Source organism: Hemicordylus capensis, chromosome 2 (genome assembly GCF_027244095.1).
Source record: "Hemicordylus capensis ecotype Gifberg chromosome 2, rHemCap1.1.pri, whole genome shotgun sequence".
Lineage (NCBI taxonomy): Eukaryota > Metazoa > Chordata > Lepidosauria > Squamata > Cordylidae > Hemicordylus > Hemicordylus capensis.
Genome location: NC_069658.1, coordinates 97,595,858 through 97,615,175, shown reverse-complemented (window position 1 = coordinate 97,615,175; position 19,318 = coordinate 97,595,858). Strand labels below are relative to the sequence as shown.

At 43.3% G+C, this 19,318-nt stretch overlaps 1 protein-coding gene across 16 annotated transcripts in view; it reads left to right on the top strand.

Moving 5' to 3' along the window:
• The window catches only part of NTRK2 (neurotrophic receptor tyrosine kinase 2), a 270,371-nt gene that overhangs the window by 34,495 nt on the left and 216,558 nt on the right, over nt 1–19,318 (top strand). For all 16 annotated transcript variants that reach the window (XR_008317730.1, XR_008317731.1, XR_008317732.1 and 13 more), the window contains 2 exons: nt 11,139–11,207; nt 16,669–16,826. Coding sequence is in view for 13 of the 16 variants with exons in the window: in XM_053302944.1 (XP_053158919.1) it covers nt 11,139–11,207; nt 16,669–16,826 (227 nt within the window). In the remaining 3 variants the exon portion in view is untranslated. The remainder of the gene's footprint in view (nt 1–11,138; nt 11,208–16,668; nt 16,827–19,318) is intronic.

Below are 19,318 nucleotides of genomic sequence, written 5' to 3'. Positions count from 1 at the left end.
TATCCTGCAAGTGATACATATGCTCATGGATCTCTTTGGCTCAACTGGGTAATATATTATACAACTACAACAACTTCTTCTTCTTCTTCTTCTTCTTCTTCTTCTTCTTCTCCAACAACACCACACATGAAGGGCATGTAGCTGAGTGGATACTCATAGTTATGCAGTCCCTTGTGCTATTGGTCTGCTTGTGTTACAATTGTGCTTGTGCAACAAGGACAGAGGAACAGGGACTGACATCCATGCATGGTTGCACTAGTAGAATGAGAGAAGTTGTACAGGCTTAAGAGGTTTGTGGAGTTGCATGAAGTTGTGCTCTGCATTCTTGTGCTAGCAATGATAAGGTTGCACCACAAGGTTGCACAACCTATTGTGCAAGCACATCCTTTTGCACCTGTGCAGCACTAGTCTGGAACATAAGTTCCTGATTTAGTAGAACTAGCTAGTGCAACATGCTTGTACTAATGCAACATCCAGTGCAGTGTTAGTCTGAATGTCAGTCAGTGTTTATATACACATTTCAACAAGAAGTTTAACAAGCAACACACTAGCAACAGCCACTTGGGAGATACTGTGCTGAAATGAATATGCATGGTTGTTCTCCCCCTGATAAATATAGAAGAACAATCACTTTAAATGGTGCTTTAAATTTTCAATGGTGCTAAATATAGGAGAACCATCACTTTGAATTTTTTAACTGAGGGTGGTGGGGTGGTACATCAGCATGTCTGTGTCTCCATGTTTGTATATTCACATTGCAATAACAGGTGCTTGTTACCACATCATGAGGTCATTCTCATGACCAGTTGCAGCAGGGTAGGAGTGGAAAAACCTGGGTAGTGAGGCTTGTGTGGAGCCTCGGGACCCGCTTCCACCCTGCTGCTCCAGAGCAGGGCTACCCTGTTCCTAAACCTAACCTAGGTTGAACGGGCAAAGCTTCATCTTACCTTGGCAACCCCTATCATGTGGACTCCCAGCAGCCTAGCTTCCTTAAAACTGCAGAGTGCTGCTTAAAAAGTGGTCAGGAAGCTGGGAGCTGCAGCATTGCCACAGGCAGCCTCTTTGCTGCCTGCATAATGCATTGTGGGATACTGGAGGACTTCCTTCTCCAGATACCAAATGCAGTAAGCTCAGCTGCACCGATCGTATGGGCATGCAGCATAGTGGAGTGCTAGAGACCCTGTATACATATGGGGGAAGGCAGGTATACTCCTGCCTTCTCCCCAGGCCTCCGTAGCCACCAGGGATTTTGGTCGTGAGAATGACCTCAGAGTGTGAAGAGGCCCCCAAATTACAAAGAAAATAGTAGATCAATTTGCGTGGAATGTTCAACATCTTGATTTGTGTCCGTAGGAAGTGTTATCACATAAGCCAAGTAGAGATGTCATGGACTGTGTATGTTTTGCACAGTTATAGTGCCAATTAGAAGGTATTGGCAAGCCCTTCCTTCATGCTGATGCTCTCTGCAACCATGCCCCACTCTCTATGCATACAATATTTGCCTACAGACACAAATGCTGTTTGGGGAGAGATGCTCTCTGTGATTAAGAATCTGGGCACCCGAAGTTCTTGATCATCTGGAGGATCTTTTCTTGAGTTCAGCATTTGTCTCTGCAGAAAAATGCTGTATGCATAGAGAACTGGATGGGGGCATAGTTAAGGAACACATCAGTGTAGAGAGTGGAGCTTGCTGGCACACTTCTTTTGGCAAGGTAACCATGTACACAGTTATATTACACCAGAACAAGGTTATAGTCTCTTTACAGTTCTGTTAATTCTTATGCATATTAAAGTAATATGTACTGTATATACTGACCAATATTCACACTAACCTTCTGCAGATGTTCTATTTTTCATAGTGGGAGGTGGGAGGGGCAATCCTTCTCCCCTCTGCAACTGCTTGTGCCCCCTAAAACTGTTTCCCTGAGGGTGCCCCAACTCTCATGGACATCCTTTCCCTGAGGTAGGCAGAAGGGACTGTGGAAGGGAAGATTGCTTAAAAACACCCCTCTCCCCTTTCACAATGGAAAAACCACACATGTCCGCAGAAAGCTAGTCTAGATGTTGGCCACTGAGGCTTTAATAGTAACAAAATCTTATTCATGTATGTACAGTATTTAGTCTTTTCCAGTAAAGATTATTTTACTACACCAACAGCACTGATTTATATATTTCTCCATTTCTTCTCTTATAACAATTAGTGCACATTTAGGGTTTGGAAACCTGTTTTATTTCACAGACATCTTAATGAAGATTGATATAGCTGCATGGACTTTCCAACTAAGAAAACTATTCTGGCATTAATTGTATCACAGGAAGAGCCTTTCAACTCAGTTTAAATTCCATCTTAAAAATAAACAGATTTCCTATAGTATAAACAATATAAAAATGCTAACCATACTAAGGAGCACTTGTAGCAACTTTAGCCATGTCAGATGCTAAAAAACCCCCGACCCCTTTTAATGTGTATGTATTGAAAATGCTTTTTATATTAATCCCCCAACAATTAATTAATTAGTTAATTGGCATGAAAGTAGTGGCTTAGAGCCACCTCTCACCCTATGGTTGTCACAAGGAGGCTGAACCTCAGGGGTATACTCATGAGTCAACTGGGCCATAAGCCAAAATTTGGCTTTAAAAAAGCCAAATCTGGCAATAGAGCTTTGAACTGCCTTTCTAGGCTGGCGCAGTTTTTTGTTGTCTTTGCTGTCCTGGGTGTATTTAAATCTCCCCATGTGCCTCTTGTATGAGGAACAGCATAACAATAGCAGATAAATGATCAGGAGTGATGCTATTTTTCTTGCTTTCAGTTTTAATGACTGAAACTTCCCTGTTTCTTCCCTATGATGTGCCATAACAAGCTCAGATGCCATGTAGCAACTCTCTAGTTCCCCTTAGACAGAGCTGAGAAGGAGGAAGTGGGAGACATTGAGGGCAGTTAGTGGCAGCTCCCATGCTTGGTACTGATCATAGATAAGAGTCCAGGACTCAGGAGAAAGGGAAGTCACAAAAGGAGCTGGCAGGAAAGAACCACATCCTGCTCCTGAATGATCTCTGTTGTTGGGAGCCCCGCAGCTTGTCTGACAAGTGTCCTTTGTATCCCACGTTTCTACCATCATGGAACTCCTGGCAGTGTACAACGTGGTGGTGCTTTGGCAAACTAGGCAGCAGCTGTGGAAGGAGGGTGGTGGCAGTGGCAACCCAGCCCAGGGGTGGAGCCACCATTGGGTGAACAGGTTCAAAGAACACGGGCCACCTCTGACGGGGGCCGTGCCTCGTGGCCACCAGACACACACCCGGTGTCTGAAGTCAAACGCGGGGGGCATTATTTAGCTCTCAAATGGGGCCCTGTGACCCCATTTAGAAGGGAGATTACCCTGCACTGCATTGGGCAGCGCGGACCAGAGTGGCTCTCTCTGCCAATGCAGCATGGGCTGCTCTCCCTCTTAAATGGAGCCACGCGGCCCTGTTTGGGAGGGAGATCGTCCCCGCTACATTGGCAGTGAAGCCAGGAGCAGCTCTCCCTGCCTTTAAAAGGCAGAGAGAGACACTCTGGCTGTGCTGCCAATGCAGCGCAGGCCGATTTCAGTCCAAAATGGGGCTGTGAGGCCCTATTTGGGATCAAAATAACGCCCCTTGCGCCTGACTTCAGACACGCAGAGTGTGCCTGGGGGCCATGAAGCGTGGCCACTGGCAACAGTGGCCTGGATTCTTTGAACCTGAATACGGGCTGCAGACAGCTTCCCTCTGCTCCTGACCCAGCCACTATCAAGGTAGTAGCATCCACCAACCAGGCAGTGCTGAAACAGCAGCAGCAACCCCTGAGAGAAAGGGTGAGTCTGACTTTTGTTATTGGCTTGAGGGCCAAAGTGGAATGGATTTCTTATTCCATTTAAAGAAGAACAGAGCGCTCTGGAGGAGACAGCTGCCAATAATGTGCCAAGGCTGCCAATGATGAGGGAGGCATTCTTGTTCAAGAAGCTGTGAGCTAAACAGGCTTCTGAGGCCATGAAAAGTACATCTGAAGAGGGTCCTGAACAGCCAGGAATCCATTCCCTCTTCATATCCCTGTATCTGTGTCCTGGGCAGCCAGTGAAAATCAGAACAGCCTAGATTATGCAAGGGATATGCTGCTAAGATGTCTTTTTGCATCTTTTGTGAAAGTTCCAGCAATAGCTTACTTTGAGCAGCTGTCCCTAGAATTCTGGCACTTTAAAGGCTCCTTCCGATGTTAGTCTGAAGGTTTGCCATGCCCATGAGTGGCAGGGCAAAGGAGGTGGAAGTCCTGCCCTGCCGCATCACTCATCCCCGTACCAAATCGCCCACAGGTCTGACGGGGCTTGTGTGGGAAAACCCTCTGCTTGATGGTGAGGGGATCCGTGATCGCGAAGGTGGATCACAATTCACTCTCAAAACCACAGGTCTGCCCGCCACCATGGAGAGGGCTTTTCTCGCTTCAGACAAATCCTGTCAGACCCATGAGTGATGAGGCATAGGGATGAGTGACACGGCAGGGGCGGAACTTGCTCCCTCTTCACCCTGCCATTCATGGGTATGGCAAGCCTTCAGACTACATAAGAACAGCCCTGCTGGATCAGGCCCAAGGCCTATCTAGTCCAGCATCTTGTTTCACACAATGGCCCACCAGATGCCTCTGGGGAGCCCACAGATAAGAGGTATGTGCATGCCCTCTCTCTTGCTGTTGCTCCCCTCCAACTGGTATTGAGAGACATCATGCCTCTGAGGCAGGAGGTGTCCCACAGACATCAGGCTATTAGCCATTGATAGACCTGTCCTCCATGAATTGTGTAAGCCTCTTTTAAAGCCATCCAAGCTTGTGGCCATCGCCACATCCCATGGCAAAGAATTCCATAGATTAATTATGCACTGTGTGAAAAAGTGCTTCCTCTTGTGAGTCCTAAGTTACCCAACCTTCAGTTTCATGGGATGACCCCTGGTTCTAGTGTTGTGTGTGTGAGAGAGAAATTTCTTTCTGTCCACCTTCTCCACTCCATGCATAATTTTTATACACCTCGATCACGTCTCCCCTTAGTCGCCACTTTTCCAAGGTAAAGGGCCCCAGATGCTGTAGACTAGCTTCATATGGACCTTGATCATTTTAGTTGCCCTTTACTACAATATCCTTCTTAAGATACAATGACCAAAGCTGTACGCAGTACTACAGATATGGCCGGACAATAGATTTGTATAAGGGCATTATATTAGCATTTTTATTTTCAATCCTCTTTCTAATGACTCCTAGCATGGAATTAGCCTTTTTCACAGCGGCCGCACACTGAGTCGACACATTCAATGAGCCTTCCACCACAGCCCCAAGATCTTTCTCCTGGTCAGTCACTGACAGCTCATATCCCATCAGCATATATGTGAAGTTAGGTTTTTTTGTCCCAATGTCCATTTATTCCTACGCTCTGTTTCCTGTCCTTCAACCAGTTACCGATCCACACATGAACCTTTCCCCTTTCCCCATGACTGCTCAGTTTACTCAAGAGCCTTTGGTGGGTGACTTTGTCAAAAGCTATTTGGAAGTCCAATTATACTATGTCAACTGGATCACCTTTATCCACATGCCTGTTGACTAACATCTGAAGGAGCCTCAGTTGGTTGCTTATTATGTACTAGCTTGCCCAGTGGGTTGCTTACCATTATATTGCCTGTTTGTGATGGTATGGAGACAAACTACACATGGAAGGCGGATCATTGTAGCAAATCAGATCACTGTAGCAGATCATCCACACTGTAGCTAACTGTGTGTTGGGCACTCCAGGTAGCCCATGGGAAGTGTCATTAAGGCTATAATTCTGCGCACATGTACTGAAATCCTTTTTAAGTAAGTGGGACTTACTTCTCAGTAAACATGCACAGGATCAGGCTGTAAGACTTGATTTGTAAAAACACTGACCCCATATACTACACAGCTTAATGCAGGTGGTGCTGATCCATCTGCACTGCTGCAGACTCATAATGAATGGTCTTTTGTGCAAGAATGTAGTTCACCCTAACTCTGGAAGCGCTAGTTAGATCAAAACACATTGCTGATAGTCAAGCAACATATTTCTGATCTAACAAGCACTTTCAGAGTGGAGGTGTTCTACCTGAAGTGTTTAGCTCTTGCTCAGAAGTGCAGGACTACTATAGTGGTGGTGCACTATATAAGCCTGCAGCTGCACGGGTGGATTGGCAACACCCACATCATGCAATGCAAAGTGTGGGTCACTGTGTCAGCACAGTGTCTCATTTTGCTTTTAATTCCTGTTTAAAAGCTAGCATATTTTTATGGTTTCCTTGCTATGTGGTAGCAAGCATGACTTGTCCCCTTAAGCTAATCAGGATCCATCCTGGTTGCATACAACAGGGAGACTAGAAATGTGAGCGCTGTAAGATATTCCCCTTAGGGGATGGAGCCACTCTGGGAAGAGCATCTAGGCTCCAAGCTCCTTCCCTGGCATCTCCAATACAGGGCTGAGAGAGATTCCTGCCTGTAACCTTGGAGAAGCTGCTGCCAGTCTGTGTAGACAATACTGAGCGAGATGGACCTATGGTCTGACTCAGTATATGGCAGCTTCCTATGTTCCTATGTCCCCCCCCCCCCCACCAATCCCGCCAGTTGGACATGCTTGAAATGTTTGATACTTTTATTGAAGATTTATCTCTTTGAATGATTTTTGTCCTTCTTGCTATATCTATATTGCAGCATTTTAGTTTGATCACAATCTGTCCTCTGTTGCCTTTGGTTTGTTAAATGCATACATGTTTTTTAAAAGACCCTTAGGACATCTCTCCCCGCCCCCCAGGCTTTTAATTAATTAATTTTAAATGGACCTTTATATCATAAAACTATTTTAATCATTTTATCCTGTTTTATACTTGTATTTTAATTTATGTACACGGCCTAGGGATGCACATACAGGTTGAGTATTCCTAATCTGGACATCCAAAATCTGGAATGCTCCAAAACCTGGAAACCACCACAGTGTGCGCCCGCAGCACCGACTTGTTGCGGCTTAGTTTTCATTACATTTACAGCTACCTGTAGTTATCATAAATGCAATGCTTATTCATTTTTATACTTGAAATAAAACCTAAAAAAAACAAACACAGTGTACAGTAACCTTTCATGTTTAGACTTGGCTCCCATGCCCAAGATATCTCATTACAAATATGCAGATATTCCAAAATCTGGAAAAGTCCAAAATCCGGAACACTTCTGGTCCCAAGCAGTCCAGATAAGGGATACTCAGCTTGTATTAGGCAGTATATAAATATGTTTCTTAACAAACCAGCCAACCAACCTGGATGGTCATTCAAGGAGATGTGTCAGAAATAGCTTTTTCTTCAGAGGCAAGAGACTTTTAAATAAATTTGCATAATAAAGCAGCTTTTCTTTCTGGACTCCAGGCATACCAGTAACAGTTCACGTGCAAAGTGCTGTCAGTTTAAGTTGTGGTTTTGCATTGAAATGAATAGGAATTTTGATGGAACCTTGCTAGGTTGTAATATTAAAGACATAAAGGGTCCAAATCTTCACATATGACTGAATTGTGATAATGCATGTGTGGAGGCTAGGTCAGTTCTGGACCTATACAGCCACATGGGTGGGTTGCTGGGAGGAGCGCTGCATGGGCCTGGGCCAGGGGGGTTCCTTTGAGGAACGGCAGTACCATTACCAGACCAGTGAGCCCCTTATATCTACTTTTAAAGGTGGCCTCTCACTATTCCCCCGGCCACCTTTTAGACGCTTTTTCAAGGATTCCCCTTTGCTTGTAAAGGGGATTCCTCACTAGATTCCCCTTTACAAACATAGCCCCTTGAACTGCCAAATCAGTTTTAGCTGGTCAAACCGAATGGGCCAGTTGGTTGGTTTGACTGAACCAGTTTGTGGAATTCAGTCCAAATTTGGACTCAACCGTAAAAAACGGTCTGTGCACACCCCTAATCCTGAGACAAAAGTTAACATCAGTAGCAGAATTACCTGCCTTTGTCAAATGTGACACAGCTCATTAGGCTGGTTTTCACGATGGTAAACTGGATAGGACAAACATCTTACCCAGCTTCAGGAGCTGTGTGCACTCCCAATTTTTTATTCTGTCAGCAAAATCCTAGGGGAAGTGATCATGCGGGAGGTGGACGCAGGCTCCAACGATGTCTTACCCAACACGTTTACTCAGCATATTATCAAGGGTGGTGGAAACTCCATCGAATTCTGTGCCCACCTCCCACATGATCACTTCTCCCTTCTCCTATCTAGGTTTTTGCTGACAGACAACCAAAAACTGGGAGTGTGCACAGCTCCTGAAACTGGGTAGGATAGTAGAGGCCAGTGCAGGTGCTGCCGGGAGGGCAGTGAGAGGTGCCTTGAAGTGTAAATTAATTGGTGCTTACCTCCACTACCACCTCACCTGAATACTGCTTCGAGCAGCAGCATACCACCCAGCACCTTCTCTGGTGGGGGATTGCCTCTGCCACTCACCTGGCCGCCGGCAGGGGATCGGCTCCATGGAAGCCAGGTGTTCGGTGTTGCAGGGGGTGCTGGGTGATGTGCTACTGCTCAAAGCAGTATTCAGGTGTGGTGGTAGCAGAGGTAAAGGTAAGGTGAAGTGTGCCGTTGAGTTGATTTTGACTCTGGGCACCCAAAGAGCCCTGTGGTTTCCTTTGGTAGAATACAGGAGGAATTTACCACTGCCATCTCCTGTGCCGTATGAGTTGATGCCTTTCAGCATCTCCCTATATCGCTGCTGCCTGATATAGTAACAGCGGGGATTTGAACCAGCAACTTTCTGCTTGTTAGTCAAGCATTTCCCCACTGCGTGTAAGCACCTATTAATTTACACTTTATGGTGTCTCTCGCTGCACCCCCGGCAGTGCCTGCACCAGCTGCTACTGGGGTAGGGTGCTTGTCCTACTTAATTTACCATTGTGAGATGAAGCCTACTGTGTTTTTGGTTGGAACAGATATTAGTTTAAACAGTTTGAGCATTTCTTCATTAAATTAACATAATGGATTGCAAACAAATATGAATTGTAGGTATGAACCATTTTCTGAAATACTCCTTTAAGACCTTCAAATTTATTATGTAAAAACAGATGACAATACCTTGTAAAAACATTGTTAAAAGTTGTTTTACTTTAATTAGTAAAAACAAACAAACAAACAAACAAAAGTTTTGGTGTCAAACGCCAGTCTCAGTGTTGTTCCTCCATCTTCTGTGGATCACCAGCTTATATTGTTCACAACTTTAATTACACACACTCTGGCAGTAATTTAAATCAACAGCTGTGTTTCTGTGTTTCTATATTACATACTCCTTAGTAGCCAATATACTTCATGGCCTCCTTTAACTCTTCCCTACCATTTACACTGGGTTTGAGTTTATCTCTCTCTCTCTCTCTCTCTCTCTCTCTCTCTCTCTTGCCTCTCTAATCTTTCTTCGTACTAAGCAACACTCCACCTCCAATACATCCACCTAAATAGGCATTGTTGTTCCCTCATGATATTTGGTCATATGTACTGACCATGACCTCTCTCTCTTCACATATTTTGTATCTGCCAAGTGTTCTTTAGTTTGAAGAAAGTGCGAAGAAAGATTAGAGATTTCAATACTTGGGAGTCACCTTAAATATGTGTATTGCATCGCCAGCTTATCAATTTATACATTTTGTGAAATTAAAGTCCTAAGACCATTTACTCTGGAATAGTCTTGATGTATAAGACATTCTGATTAAGCAGTTTGAATATATCCTATACTCTTGAATTTTCAGGAGTTACCGAGGAAAATCCATGTGTACACACGCTCTACATAATTTTTTTTTTAAATTACAAGCAGTAATATGCATGTCCTTTTTTAATCTTTAGAAATGTCCTCGATAAACAATCAGTTTATTCATTTTAACAAAATGTCAGTTTTTAGACACTATTTTATCAAATCTATCATGCACTCAGAGAGCAATGTCGGTACACGTTTTTCTTCTTCTACACTATAATGTAAAAATGTGATCTGGTATATAACTGACAGAATCAGCTCCTGGTTTTCCTGCATATATTATGAAATCCTGTCTTTAGCTTCCTTCTCAGTATTGGTCTAGTATGCTGCACTACATTACTGAAACAAACTAATTGATTTTGTTGGTCTGAGTTTGACAGATTTTATTTTTTCAGTATCTTAACAGATTGTCAACTCAGTTTCATAATGTTTTCCTATCCATTTGAATTCAGATGAACCCATCGGAAAATAAAGCAATATTATCATGAGCTATAGTAGCATTTTTATTTTTTGTGGGATTTGGAGGGAAGCTGGTTTCACATCTGCACAATTAAACTTCAGTAGGAGCACTTTAGATTAGGTACCTAAGTCCTGTACTATTTACATATATTCGTGCATGACCCCCATGAAGCAAACAATGCATGTTTTTGCTCCACAAACCTTTATTTATTTTTTGTTCACTTTACCTTTTCTTTAGTGAAGATGTGCCTCCCATAGTGAAGGCACTCATGTGAACATAGTCTAGAACAAGAATGTCTCTGATCTTCATTCTAGCAGAAGATATTAAAGTTCATTACAGTATGAAGCAGTAAATGCTTAATTGACATGAAGGGCCTAATGATTTCATCCCTCTGATCTTTCATGTGGGTGCATATTGCACATGCAGTTTTGAAAAGGATATTTAAAAGGCTTATGAAGAAGTTGGTTGGTATGTGGTCAGGATTTTGGTAAGTACAGACCAAGGAAGGATCAAAGAAGATGTGGGAAATGTGTAATTTGTTTATGATTAAATTAAGCATGTAGTTAACATCTGAGAACTTCTTTGGAGTTTGACTTAATCCACTGTTCTCCCCCTTACATGAACAGACCTGTGTTAGAGTTCACACTGTGATTAGTTTTTACCTTTATGTTGAGCTTAGTCTTCAAATTATAGTCCAGGCTGTATCAGCCCTATAGGTCATTACCTAGGAAAGGCTGAACAAAACCCAGCAATTTTACTTATGACTATATTGCAGGTTTTTATTTTGGATCATCACATTATCATTTAAACCACTATGAGAACTTTTGTTGAAAAGCAATATATAAATATTTGCCATATTCATATTCGTATAATAATGTCATTCTGTTTCTTTACAGTAATTTCTCCAGGAACAAACTCTCAAGTTTGCCCAGAAAGTCATTCCGCCACCTGAATTTGACTGATCTGTAAGTAATCCTGTTTTTGTAATGGTTTGTTGTTACAATTGTTAACAAAATCTCAAGAACTGGCAAGAGAATTCTGAACTGTGTGTCTTTACAGAAGGTAAAATTTTCATCACACTGTGTATTTGCACACAGTCCAAAGAACTATACAATGAAGGACCTCATAAAGGAGCTGCTCCATGTGTCAGACTATTTGCATGTGTGTAGACTGGCCTCTGCCATGTGTCTTGTCTGATGCTCCAAGTAACCACCAGGAATGTTTGGTGGGAGTTGGAAGACAAATTAGCTGCTTGTGGTGGGACTGATATATGTGGTGAATCAGTACACATGAAGAGTGCACATTACTACATGTAATGGGCACCACTTGAAGGCAATTTCTGGTGGCTTCTATGTGACAGCAACTTTGTGAAAAGCACCCCTAAGCAAACCTATAGGGGCTTTCTCCCCACCCACCAAGCCCTTCTCATAGATTGTGAGAAATGACTCTGTGAGCCGGTTCTCACGATCGGTAAGAGCTGGTTTAGCAGGGTGCGCGAGGAGAGTGGGCTAAGGCTGCTCTCCCCGCACACGATCCCGGCGGGAGCCCTAGGTGGCCGGATTGGCCACCCACATGATTGCCGGCTCCGTGATGGAGCCGGTGGGGGCTGAGGAGCTCATGGGCTGCATGGCCCCCGGAAGCTCCAGTATGCCTTGCGCAAGTGCGCAGGGCATACTGGGGAAACCTCCGGAGTCGGGAGGTGGCTTTTCGCCTCCCCTCCGGGGGTCTACTCACGAGTAGCTGTGGTGCAGAGCCACGCTGTGGCTACTCACGATCAGATAGCCCGGGTTTTTGGAGCGCTCGCTCAGCAAACCCAGGCTAAGGGGAGGACTACAGAAGCGGGTGACCCACTTGTAAACCACCGGGCTCGCCTGCGAGCCCGGTGGTTTACACAATTGGCAAAAATCAGGCTAGGCTCTCCTAGCCCAATTTTTCCTGATCGTGAGAATAGCCCCTATGAGTTGCTAATTTAGCACAAAGGTTCTGGAAGTGGGCTGCGTAATGATGTTAGTGATCATTGAGTTTTGCTTACAAAGAATCAGAGGATAACTTTCCATAGGTACAATAGCCCACATCTGACTGTACCAAAAGATTTCTGTGAACTGGCCTTTGTGTTATTAGTCTGGTTCTTGAATACTTTCTTCATATCATTCAAGACTCCCAGCAGTCTTGAATGAAACTGATTATCTAGACCCAATTCATCCCGGCTTTTGGGTGGGTTATGAGGTGGAGACTGCCTTGGTTGGCCTGATGGAGGATCTCCAATTGGGAATTGACAGAAGAAGTGAGACTCTGCTGGTCCTTTTGGACCTCTCGGTGTCTTTCGATACTATTGACCATAGTATCCTTCTGGAGCGTCTGAGGGGGTTGTGGGTAGGAGGCACTGCTTTGCGGTGGTTCCACTCTTGTCTCTCAGGCAGATTCCAGATGGTGTCTCTCGGGGACTGTTGTTCTTCAAAAACTGAAATTCGGTATGGTGTCCCTCAGGGCTCTGTATTGTCTCCGATGTTGTTTAACATCTACATGAAACCACTGGGAGAGATCATCAGGAGATTTGGTGCAGGGTATTATCAGTATGCTGATGACACTCAAATTCATTTCTCCATGGACATTATCAGGAGAAGGCATAACCTCCCTAAATGCCTGCCTGGAGGCAGTGATGGGCTGGATGAGAAGTAACAAGCTGAGACTGAATCCAGATAAGACGGAGGTACTTATTGTGCGAGGTTGAAACTAGGGAGATGATTTTGATCTGCCTGTTTTGGATGGGGTCACACTTCCCCAGAAGGAACAGGTACGCAGTCTGAGAGTGCTTCTGGACACAAGACTCTCCCTGGTGTCCCAGGTTGAGGCAGTGAGCAGAAGTGCCTTTTATCAGCTTCGACTGATATGCCAGCTGTGTCCATTTCTTGAGATAAATGATCTCAGAACAGTAGTACATCTGCTGGTCACCTCCAGACTCGACTACTGCAGTGCGCTCTATGTGGGGCTGCCTTTGTACGTAGTCTGGAAACTGCAGTTAGTCCAGAATGCAGTGGCCAGATTGGTCTCTGGGTCATCTTGGAGAGACCATATCACTCCTATCTTAAAACATCTACACTGGCGGCCAGTATGTTTCTGGGTAGAGTACAAGGTTTTGGTTATAACCTATAAACCTATAAAGCCCTAAACAGCTTGGGCCCCAGGTATTTAAGAGAACATCTTCTTCGCTATGAACCACACCACTCATTGAGATCATCTGGAGAGGTTCGTCTGCAGTTGCCACTGGCTCGTCTGGTGGCTACTTGCGGACAGGCCTTCCCCATTGCTGCCCCGAGGCTTTAGAACACACTTCTTCCTGAAATAGGAGCCTCCCCATCTCTTACAACTTTTAAAAGGGCAGTCAAGATACATTTGTTCACCCAGGCTTTTAATTAGATACTGTTTTAATTGTGTTTTAATAGTTTTAACATTTTAAATTTTAATTGTTGAAATGTTTTAATCTTTGATTGGCTGTTTTTATTGTCTTGTAAACCGCCCAGAGAACTTGTGTTTTGGGCGGTATATAAACGTATTGTAATAAATAAATAAATAAATAAAGTACCACACGTGCTTTTCTGGCTTGTATTGTACCCATTCAGTGACCTTGCTCATGCAGTCATTTGAATCTAGGTTTCCAATATTCCAACTCAAATGTAGATTACCAGCATTTGCTTGATTATATCAACTCATGGCAAGCCAGGACTCTTGGGCGATAAACCATCTTGGCATGGGTTCATACAATCATGTTAGTGTTGGTAACCCACATTATGAACAAGGGCAGTATGTGTGATTGGCACAATTGCTTTATTCCATCCATAGTCTGTATGTCTGTCCAGCAGGACTGCTCAGGATGTGCAATTCCATATCGGTTTCTTGTTGCTTCTCAGATACACTTGTCTGAATTCCTATTATCTTGCCTGAGCTCCTAAGCTGTATTGCCAGCAAACAACTTTTAACAATATGTATATCACATATTTGAAATATCTTCCTCATTAGGCAAGTTGTGGAAGATCTCAGGAGGAAATCACTGCTTCATTTGGGTCCCATTCATGTGTAGGATTAGGGATGATAGACAAGAGAAATACTAGGCAAGTGAAATATTGGACCTTACAACCTTTCAGTATGTGAGAAATAAAAATGATAATGCATCCAAGATAAGAGAGGAATTCTTAGGTATATTTTTAATAATTACACTAATATAATTTTAACATTATAGTTTAGGAAACTGCATTTATTGGATGGGGACCAATAATGTAATAGATTTTGAGCAGCTAGATGGCAAAGTTTGTTTAGGTGATAAATTCTTCTGCTTTGCCATTTTTTTTAAAAAAAACCTTCTCATTTTAAAATCATGTTCACTGGCTGACATTCGGATTAATGGAGGGTGTGTGTAAGGAAGAGCTGTGGGTACATGCCAGGTGCCCTCACACAACTCTCCCACTCCTCCTGCCAGTGTGCTGTTGCACAAGGTCAGGGTGCTCCCACATTCTGGAAGAGCTCTGAAAGACTGGTCAGTGATGTGTTTCCAGTCTTACAGAGCACTTGCAGGGCATGGAGAGTGCTCTGAGTTGCAAGGGCTTTTGTGCAACAGTGTACACATAGGGGGAATGGGGGAGTTGAGCAGGGGCTTCTGGTGCATCTTCATGGTCCTTCATTACATGCACTATTCATTAGTTAGGATGTCAGCCACTGTTTCTTAGTAGATATGCTGTTCCCAGTATTTTAACTGATCTTATCTCTGTAATAAAGATTGTACTTTTAGAATGGATGTGATGCTTTTTTTAATCTGCCCATCTGAAGATAAGCTGTTAACATAACATGCCTAATGATGGCATTTTACGATTTTGCTTTTGATCTTTCATGTGGGTGCACATGCTTCATGAATAGATTAGCACACTCAATTTAACCATGAGCAAAATGGGTGTTTCCCATCTTTTCTTTTGATCCTGAACTGAAAATTGTACTCCCCTAAACCCTCTCCACATGCTTAGTTTATATAGCCAAGCTCCACATACACACACACCCTGCCTATTTTTAACAAGAAAATGTTGGTATGTGTTTGATACTAGTTAAGCCTCTTTGTGTCAGCTTCTGTGGGTTTACAGATTTATTTTTTTTAAAGTTTAAAACTCTTACTTGAAACCTGTTTCTGTAGAATTTGACCATAAGGGGGAGCTATCTTTATCCCAGAAGAGAGAAAAGTCTGAATATCAATTCTGGACAAAAATATACTATGGATTAGATAATCTCACACTCTCAATTCAGAATAATTTTACTGATGTGAACTGAGTAGTCTAGAAGCTGATTCTTTGCTTAGTATACCAAACGGATTAAAAAAACAATGTTGAACTCAGTGAAGTTGTAGCCATTTCCTCCTCCAGTTCAAGATCTGGATTTAGGATTGCAACTCTTGATTAATCAGATTAATTCAGGGGTTCCAAACTTTTTAAACAAAGTATTAACTTCTGTCACAGACTTTCAGCTCAGGTACCCCCTCAAGATTTTTAGAGTGTGTGTGTGCATGCACACACACAAATTTAAGTGTTACAGTTAGGAGACAGATTACTGCATTAGCTGGCTTACATCAAGACTAAGCTACTCAGGAGTACTCCCACTGAAATTACTGGGACAAGTTTATTTGTTCTATTAATTTCACTGGGAACACTCCGTGCTAATTTTCTAAAGCCTTTTAGTCAGGCTGAGGGCAGGAGTATGTTAAGCTTTGGCACATAGCTTTGGCACATAGCCAGATAATCAAGAGGAGAGGAGGAGGGAAGGGACTTTCCTCCCCTTCTCCAGTGGATGTAAAACTGAGGACTCAAGCTGGTGATCCTCAGATGGGGAACAAATAGCACAGCTACAGCATGGGGAGGCATGAGGGCCCTGAGTACCCCCGGGAGCTCTTAATGTACCCTTAAAGGTATCAGTACCCCCTGTTGGGAAACTCTGGATTAATTGATTAAAACCCTTTTGATTGACTAAAAAGGTGCCTCACATTAATTGTGCAACATGTACATATTTTAAAATGTGAATTATTTTTATACAAGAAAAACACTGGGTGGCAGGTGCCATCTTAGAAGAGCCACTCCCTTTTCTTTCTCATGCATGAGGGATTGCCTTCTAAGATAGTGCCTGCTGTGACACATACTTGCAATATCTGAAAACAATGTAGATATTTTTCTTCAGAAGGTTTGTTTTATTTATATGCAGATGTATACAAACTTAATCAAAACTTGTATATGAGATCTATAATAAGATGACAGTCTGTTACCATTTTAAACGGATAGATTTGTGTACTTATATTTGGGGAGAGAGAGAGAGAGAGAGAGAGAGCATTTATACTTATCTTTTTGTATATTATCTAGTTTTAAAAAACCGTTTTATGTTGTTTTTCAACTGCTGTAGGATTTTAGAGGGCAACCCATTCAAATGTTCCTGTGACATTATGTGGATCAAGATATTCCAAGAGACTAAGAATCCAAAAAAAGAAACTCAGGATTTTTATTGTATGAATGACAACAACAAGAGGATATCTCTGATGGAGAAGCCAGTCCCAAACTGTGGTAATGAACTTTTAATGAAAGTAATTGGCTTATTTGTGTTTGTAGTTGCTAAAAGATTTGAAGCACAATCCACTGTCCACCATCTCTGGCCAAATTGTATTAATGGTAATGGATCTTGTATTTAAACAACTCTTGATGGATTACACACTTCTTATTCAAGGTCTACTCTGGTTTGTGAAAGATATAAATCATACTTCAGAAGAATGTTTAAGGTTGCAAATCCTGCATATAGGCTAATTATATTGAGAACAACCGAATTTAAATAGCACTTGCTCAGAACCATATTCTGTGCATGTGTACAGCCTTGGCTGCATGTCTGGTTTGAACACCAACTTGCCTGAGAAACCTATGCTTTGAAGTTGATAAATTATTTGGTTGCTAGGGGAGACTGTTTCCTCTACCACAGCAAAATCTATTAATTGGGGAAGCAAGCTGTCCACCCAGGCTTCCTAGCCCAGCCTTTCTAGCTCCAAACCTGCAAGGTGACTTTGGAATAGGGTCTATACAGTGAAGTGTTACCTTAACGTACTCTAGAAGGCTCTACACATGATCTGTGTGTAGAGCCAAAACGTGGTCTACTAGGAGATCGGGTTTGACCCGTTCTCCCTGTAGATCATCAGGCAGCACTTCCTGGACAGCCGGATTGGCTGCCCAGATGGTTACTGGTTGACTCTGGTCACTGAGCTGGTGGGGTTCAACCTGGCCCCTGGAAGTTCCATAAGGCACCGTGCAGGTGCACGGTGCCTTGTGGTGAGCCCCCCGAATGTGGGGAGGCTTGTTGTAGCCTCCCCATCAGGAGGCTACTCGTGAGTCGCTGCAGCATGGAACTGCGCTGCAATGTGGTGACACGATCATTTAACCTGGTTTTCAGGCACTTTTGCACCCGAAACCAAATTTAAGTGGCAGGCTTCTTAAGCAGGCTTGCCGCCAAGCCGCTGCCGGGAGCTGTGTGGCTCCTGTTGCTGCACACGCAGCAGGAACTGGGCTGGGCTCCCTTAGCCTGGTTCCTGCTGCTTGTGAGAATAGCCTCTAGAAGAGCCAAACTGAGTTAGAAACTGGGGCTTTTGAGAAGAAATAGAAACAAAGTTTATTTTACAGAGCACAATGTGAAACCTGGGTGTACTGTTTAGTATTGGTTGTGGTAGCAAAACGCAAGACCATTCTGACAGAGAAAGAGAGAGAAGGTGAAAGTTTGCATAGCTTGACTGTTGGTGGTTAAAGTTAAAGTTAGAATTTAGAGAAGAGCAGGAGAATGGAGAAAGAAAGAAAGAAAGAAAGAAAGAAAGAAAGAAAGAAAGATTTTATACATATCCTAAGTAAGTGCTGCCTTAAGACCAATGAAGGAGTGGTTCTCAGGCAAGAAGATGTGGCATTCCATACTACCAGAGATAGTAAGACTGCCTGATTGGCACCTCAGGGAGTAGATCTTAAGCAAGAGAATCCAGGATTCTACATCACAGTGGTGTTCACTTTTATGGGGGCAAGGAGGCTACCTGGAAAGGTATCTCAGTATATGACTCTAAAGTAGTCTGCTGCTGGGGCTGACCCATGCAGGGCTAACAGCCAGTCAGGGCAGTCAGATGCAGAGTGATTTGTCCACCAGCAAACCTGATCTTTAAAGTGCCTTGGGTTCTAGGAGCAGGACTACTTGTAGGATTTAAATTTTTTATTTCTGGGGTGGCAAGGCACTGGGTTCAAAGGCAAGAAAGTAGGGCAAAAAGGTTTTCCTATAGTAAAGAATTTGGGGTTTCCTAATTGGAGATAAAGTGGGTGTGAGGGGCCCAATGAATTTGGGAGTCCGAGACTCCAAAAGTATGAAATTCTTTAAACTGATAATGTATTACAGGTGTACCTCGTTATCCACGGGGTTTCTGTTCTCAGTTTAAGCCATTGATGGTGAAACAGTAGATAGACGCATTGAGGCAATGAGAATTGGAGGGGTTAGATTCCTGGAGGCTAAAAAAATGGCAAAAAAGGCTGAAAACTTAAGAACCAAGAGAAGGAAATTGTCTGCAAGTCTTCAGCTGTCCAGCAGTGCCCCCCGCCCCGCTGTAATTCCACCATTTCCCACGAAAAATGCAGGAAATATTTTTCCAAAAAAGAGCCTCAAAATGGCTCTGTGCTGCAAAATGTTGGCCTGAAATGATCTCTGAGGTCATTTCTGGCCACCTAGGAACCGCAGATATGCTGTTCAATTGCCCAACCATGGATACATGGAACCGCGGACATTAGAACCACAAGTACCCAGGCCCAGATGTACAAATTAGGATTAGCCAGAGCACTGATTAGCCATGATACTCAACTTGAACAAAAAGACAGCAGGACTCTGTTGATAAAATTCAATTAATATCTGATTGCATTACAGTAAAGTCTGATGGTCTGTTGGAATTGGTCATTGTTCCAGTATTCTTGCTCACTAGAATGGAAATTAGCACCATCCAGATGCAGGAGTTGGGTGTGGTTGGGTGTGGTTTCTGCCTTTCCCAGACTCC